General features: G+C 40.7%; 1 protein-coding gene across 1 annotated transcript in view; it reads right to left on the bottom strand.

Annotated features, from left to right (window-relative positions):
- Nucleotides 1-652: 652 nt before the first annotated feature.
- ABCC9 (ATP binding cassette subfamily C member 9) overlaps nt 653-6512 on the bottom strand; it is a gene marked incomplete at both ends in the record, with an annotated part of 67158 nt that continues 61298 nt past the window's right edge. The window contains 5 exons of the mRNA XM_082014284.1: nt 653-790; nt 2908-2970; nt 3326-3459; nt 4167-4270; nt 4507-4615. Coding sequence (XP_081870410.1) covers nt 653-790; nt 2908-2970; nt 3326-3459; nt 4167-4270; nt 4507-4615 — 548 coding nt within the window. The remainder of the gene's footprint in view (nt 791-2907; nt 2971-3325; nt 3460-4166; nt 4271-4506; nt 4616-6512) is intronic.

Here is a 6512-nt window from a genome sequence, read left to right as displayed (position 1 = left end):
TATGGTTTTAGGAACTGGCTCTAGGGATAAGCCATCATTGTGCTGAAAAATAGTACTGTGCCAACTATTGTGTGTGAACTGAAGTGAAGGACAGGGAGAATTTCCTTATTTCTGATTAAATTCCTTTCTCTCATTCACTGCTCCTCCACTACAACTTGAAGAGCAAAGTTTATGCCTTTGGAATGCAGCAGATTGTCCCAAGTGTTATGGGTTTGGATTTGCTGTTTTTGTTTTTTTTTTTAATTTTTTCCCCTCTGGGGACATAATGCTTCTGGGGATCTCTGATTTCCCTGACAAACTGCACGATTTGATTGCTGGTTCCAGCATAGCATATGCAGTTTATAAAAGCAGTACATTCTGTTGCTCTCTATAAAAGAAAATAAAGTCACTAAAAAGTCTAAAGAAAATGCCAGATTTCCAGGAAATAGAAATTCTGCCTCTGTGTGTGTGTGAAGTTTAATAGCTTTTGAATGAAGTGACATTTTTATTGCTTTGAGGCATACATGTATTGCAATAGGTTTTATTATTTTGGAAGACAGAAGTGTGAAGAAAGATGCTCTAAAAAAAAGATAAAAGTGATATTACATTGAATAGAAAATATTTGCATTTCATTTGTTTAAAAATGAGCTATTCAAATGCATCATGTGATTCTTCACATGTCAGCCCGGACAAATGAAGCAAAGATACCGTCTTCTTGCGAAAGTAGGTTCTCAGGCGTATCATATTCTAAAATGTTCCCTCGCTTCATGACGATGACCAGGTCCGCCGTTAGGATGGTGTGAACCCGATGCTGCCATAAAGAAAAGCATACGGAAGTTTTCATTATGATAATCCTCCCTGCAGTTCATTAACGGGCCTAATGCAAGACATACCAAGTTGGTGAAAGGCTATCCTTGTTTACAGTGGTATTTGGCGTAGGTCCTCACACTATATCTTTAATCTGAAGAGATCTCAAATTACTTTGCAGCCTCTGGCACCAAGCCTGAAAATATTTCAGCATGCACTTCACTTTCAGTCTGCCAATTGCCATTATGGACAGCACAGCTGTTGGAACAAAACCCACGGCATCACTGAAATACATCTTCCTCTTCAGGAATAAGGGTGAGAAACATCCTGGGTATGCCTGCGCTGTCAGGTGGCTTAGCATCCTGCGCTGGTCCTTGGTCTCTGTACCCTGACTGTCTGCTCTGCATTTGTCTTAGGGCACTCCTGGGCTGTCTCCTTCCATAAATCAACTAGCTCCCTCTAAGATTAAATTTTTGGGTGCTAGTTTAGCCCCATAGGCAACAGGAATGAAACCAGGCTGAGTTTGATTTCAATGCCGTATGAACACAGACAGTCTGATATTGACAGGATGAGCTCTAAAAGTGTGGATTCCACTAACATTATAGATTCAATGTTAGCTGCCTGTCTAAGCTTTAGTTAAATATGATTTGCATAAATAGTCATGAAATTAAACAAACCCAGGAACCGCACAATAAACACCTTCTTGCACTGTACTGTCATCTCAGAAGTTGTGCAGTAGAAAGGAAGCAGAGTGAAACTAAAGAGGTAAAAATAACTACCAAAGAGCCAGAAGTCTTGTGAACAGTGTGGACTGACAGAGTCTACTTGTGAGTCTTCACCAAAGTGGTGAACAGGCCGTCCTCTTTGAGGAGTAAGTTTGAGGCAGTGTCACATTCAACTAGAAAGCCCTCAGAAAGGACTAGGACAATATTGGCGTCCAAGATGTGAGATACACGATGCTGGAAAAAAGAAAAGAAAAACAGGTGGGTGAAGGAAGGATCAGCCATAAATAAAGAGAGGAAGGAAATGAAGCCAACTTTATGAGGAAAGCTAAATATTAACGTGTGTCATTTTGCTTGAGACACCAACTTCAGAAAAGCAAAGCAAAAGAAAAGTGAGATTTCAGTCAGAAGGACAATACGGAAAATTTGAATGGCATGTAACTGAGGGAGAATACGCTTACTGCTAGCATCTTCAGCATTTACACACCCAAGAACCTTAGAGCCTACTGTAAATGAGCTAGGTTAAGTGGTTTGCTTGACACAAGCTAGTCACTGACAGACTTGAAACCAGAGTCCAGGAGGCATAACTCTAATCTCTAACCGCAGGACTTTATTCCAGACAAAGCAAATGAAGCAGCTGTTGAAATATGTATTTATCTCACGAATAAAACATCTGTTTGTTGAGTAAGCCTGCCGTCACAAGATGGAACACTGTCTAAGTGTGTATGTGCGTATGCATGTCTATGTATGCACATAGACATGCATACCTGCACAGATAGATGGAACTTTTGGGCACTAGAAATCGCAGGAAAACAGGAAAAAATATCATAAGCCCTTAGTGGAACAGATATTCATTTTGAGCAATTCCCACTGATTCCAATTTTTAAAACCTTTATCATAAAACCAACTTTTTATTCTGAAAGAAAAGATAGTCCAACTTGAGAAATCATACCAACAAGCTTCTGAAATCTTAGCTGCTTTTATAAATTTGTGCCATGATTCTGGACACTATACATGCATAGACTTCAGAGGCAAAATTCAAATCTAGATTTTGATGCAACTTTCAATAATGGTTTAACCCATGGATTTCGTTTCAATTTTTAGTGAGAATGTCCACAAATTTTCTTGGAGACAGTGTAGATGCTGAAGCTCCCTGTAAAGTCCTTCTTCAGATCTAAGTGTTTTAGTTCGACCCACTTCAAGATAGCATTTACTGCAAAATTTCAGGTTGATAGTATGTGTCTTGATGTTTTCTTGTATCTGTGAATATTCTGACCTTGTTTTTTAGTTTTATTTTTTGATGGTTTTTAGTTTTATATAGTGATGCTTAACTGGTGAAAGGCAAGATTAACTGTCTGAGGAATGAGGAAAGAGAGCATTTGCTGACATCAGTACTTACCGCTATTGTAACAACTGTGCGGTCTGCAAAGGCAGTCATCACAACCTTCTGCAAAATGTTTTCCTATCAAAGGAAAAAGCTTACTTCAGTTACTTCATCCTTTTACATTTTAATTCACGTGTCTTCAAGCACATTAAGAGAGAGGATCATATTGCATACAATCTCTGATCTGTGCACCAGATTCTCTGTAACGAAATGCCACACAGGGGATTTTCTAAAACATTTCATCTTTTTTCCCTCACCATAGGCATCAATCCCCAAAACACGTTAACAGCAACAGCTGAAACCAAACACAAGAGAAAGGCAAAAAAGCTGTCATTTTTTTCTGCTAAAGAGACCCCATGGCTGACATTTAAGGAAGATGATGCCTCCTCTCCTAGTAGATCCATGCAGTGATGGTGCTAATTGCTATACTCACTGTGGCCATGTCAATAGAAGCTGTGGCTTCATCCATGATGAGAATGCTACTCTTGCGGACAAAGGCTCGGGCCAGACAGAAGAGCTGCCTTTGCCCCACACTGAAGTTCTCTCCTCCTTCTGTGACCATTGCATCTGTAATAAAGTCAGTTACTTTGAATGTCGCACCACTGAAATGCTATACGTTCATACAGTCTGGACCCAGTGATTTTGAGAGGGCGCACACTCTGCTTGTGCACAATTCCAGGGTCAAGCAAGATCCCTGTAAAAGCCAATAAGTGTAATCTTGACTGAACACTGGAATGGAGTGACACCAAGACAAGTGAGCACAACTTCTTGGGAAAGGAGTAATACATCATTAAGCAAATAGTTGGCACAAATAGTTAGCAAATCTGGTAGGCTGCAGGATAATATCTTAGTAATATGAAATACACTTAATATGGAAGGAAATATGCAAGTTTCCTTCATGAACCAAATCTGAAATTATAAGGAAAATGCTCTGTTGGTGTTCTAGACAAGAGCTACAGCTTTGCTGGTGGAGCTAGATTCTGCTGACAGAGTGAAGGTAAAACTGCTCCTTTTTTAACTCTTTGCTGACTCGTCACTATGATGCTGAGGTGCTGCAGGATTTTTCTGCAATGAGCGGAAAACCAGTCTGCTCTTCAGCTTTTTAGTAGCAATATTCTCTCTAGCATAGAGACAGAATATTCATTAGGTACCTGTCAACTCCTACATGATGGTTTAGAGTGTAAGATCCCATGTATCTGTTTATATGTGCGCATGCTCATGCATGCATAATTTCATTATTGGCCTATGTTCCCAGAGACTTTGTTCAGACATACCAAGGCCTCCTGGCAATGACTTGACCATGTTCTTCAACTGAGCAATCTCCAAAGCTTCCCAGAGTCTATCATCGGTGCACTTGCATTCTGGATCCAAATTAAAGCTGCAAAGGAAACCGTAACAGGAGTCTTTTTACTGCACTTACAGTTCATTCGGGTCTTCTTGCAAAGGCACATTTTGGCATTGTGTATGTCACTTGACTTCTCTTGGGCAGATTGTGTAGATAGATTGGGCTGAGCAGGAAGGTTCCCTCCCTTTTCCATCCCTTCCTGTTCAACAGTGTCCATCACAAACACACCGTGCAATGCTGCTTGTCACCCCCTGATGGCATACACCTACCGGATGGAGCCACTGAACAATATTGGATCCTGGAGAATAATGGAGAGTCGGGAACGGAGAGTATGAAGAGGCAATTTGCTGATGTCTATTCCGTCAATCACTATCCTCCCTGTTTAAAACAACATGCAGAAGACATGTGAGGGAATTGCACAAAGCATGTGATCTGCAGGTAGCAGACAGAAAGATAAAACAGGTGGTTCGGGCTGGACTCCAAAGGATGAGGCTGTGAGTCTCTGCGATCTCTCAGCACTGCCATACAGACATAGAGAAGGTGAATGTATGTAGTGACGCTTATTAGTGACGCTGTTGCCTTGCTCTCTTTTTTCCCCACCAACCTTCCCTTAAAGGATATACATGATTTCCATGATGCTATGTGATTAATCATAGCACCAGAAGGTTATGGGGCAACCTGAGCTTTACAGCCAAGCAGAGCAAGAACAAGAGCAACCTATGTAACTAGCCATGTCCTGTGCTTTTCTCTGTTCCCCTTGACTTTAACAGTTGCAGAAGATACTTAATTTGAGATTGTGCACAATTTCTTTTGCATAATATATGTACGTATCTGCAATCCATACATCAGGAGCCAAAACTACCCTTGGAACTCTAGAAGAAATGAGGTGGCATTAACTTTTTAACAAGAGGCAGATCAGAAAAACAAAAAGGGTGTCCTACTCCAAGGCATTTTAATATCATTCAAGCTGGTTCCTACAGATCAGTTTCATTTGAGTATTTGGTTGTGAATTAGCCACATACTGTTCTGCTAGCATAAGATTACTGGAAGCAGTCACATAAATCACTCCTTAATGTAGTAGTTCATTCCCCTACAAGAAGTTGCTGCAACAGCTGGGATAATTGGTAAAGTAAGAGGATTTTTCCTTTTCTAGTCACTACTTCAGGTCAATGAGCATATGGATCTCATTTGAAAATCTGATTTATGATGTGCTGGGTGTGGCAACTGCTGACATTCAGGAGAAGGAAATGGGGGAAATGTACAAGAGAAACTGTTTGGCTGCCCTGTAAGTAGAAAAGGGTGAGAAGTGCAGAAGGAATCTCTTGCCTTGAATCTTGAAACAAAAGCCAGGAACTACTGACCCCACTGACCCTCCCTGGCACAGAAACTTCCTCGGGGTTATGGGGAAGGGATGGGCCAAGGCAAACTGAATGAAGATCTGGTAACGGGTATTTTCATCAGGCTCACTTCTGCAGTTTCCCTGTGCATTACTTCACAGGGCAGCTGCACTCCTCCCTGGGAAGTACCTAACATTAAGTTCATCAGTTCTCTCTCCCAACAGTGAGAACCTAACCATGAACTGACAAATACATGGATATTCAAAGCTGTGCTCATATGCCTCTTCTGTTATTCCCAATTGTCATGATCCTGCATTTTGTAGGTTACTCTGTGTGACCCTATTCCAATGAAAGACTTAATCCCCACCTAGCTGGACTACCAATAGTCTTATGCTTTTATTAGATGGTCAGAGGAACCAAAATTTAATCTGTAGGGTGCAAAGCCCAATTGTTTTCAGACTTTCAGAAAGTCTGAATCAGGTCATAAGACTTCAACATGAGACATCAGTGGTTGCATAAACTTAAGCAATTCCTTTTCTTCACAAATGAGGACATGAGAGACAGTTAGCAGAAGATGAGGTGGACTAATGAAAGAAAAATTAATATGGCGTGCCTTGGGAAGAGGGGAAGGCATTTTTGATAGAAGCCAGGGTGCTTCAAGGAGAAGAAAAGAGCAGATGAGGAGATCTGAGGGAAAAAGTAAAGTAGAGAGCAGTTAGGAAACCAGGAAAGTAATGAGGGGTGGCCAAGCAAGACAGAAGAGAAATGAGAGATAGTTTGAACTGAGGGCAAGAAAAGGAAAACACTAAAGAACAAAGAAAGAAGCAAGAGTAGGGGAATAAAATGGGACATATACAAATTTAAAGAAATAACAGGGATATAAGGAACCAAGATGGACAACATGAATGAAATCTTGGCTCTAGTAAAGTTACTTGAAA

Source organism: Phaethon aethereus, assembly GCF_964289735.1.
Source record: "Phaethon aethereus genome assembly, chromosome: 1".
Taxonomy (NCBI): domain Eukaryota; kingdom Metazoa; phylum Chordata; class Aves; order Phaethontiformes; family Phaethontidae; genus Phaethon; species Phaethon aethereus.
This window is presented reverse-complemented; position numbering and strand designations above follow the sequence as displayed.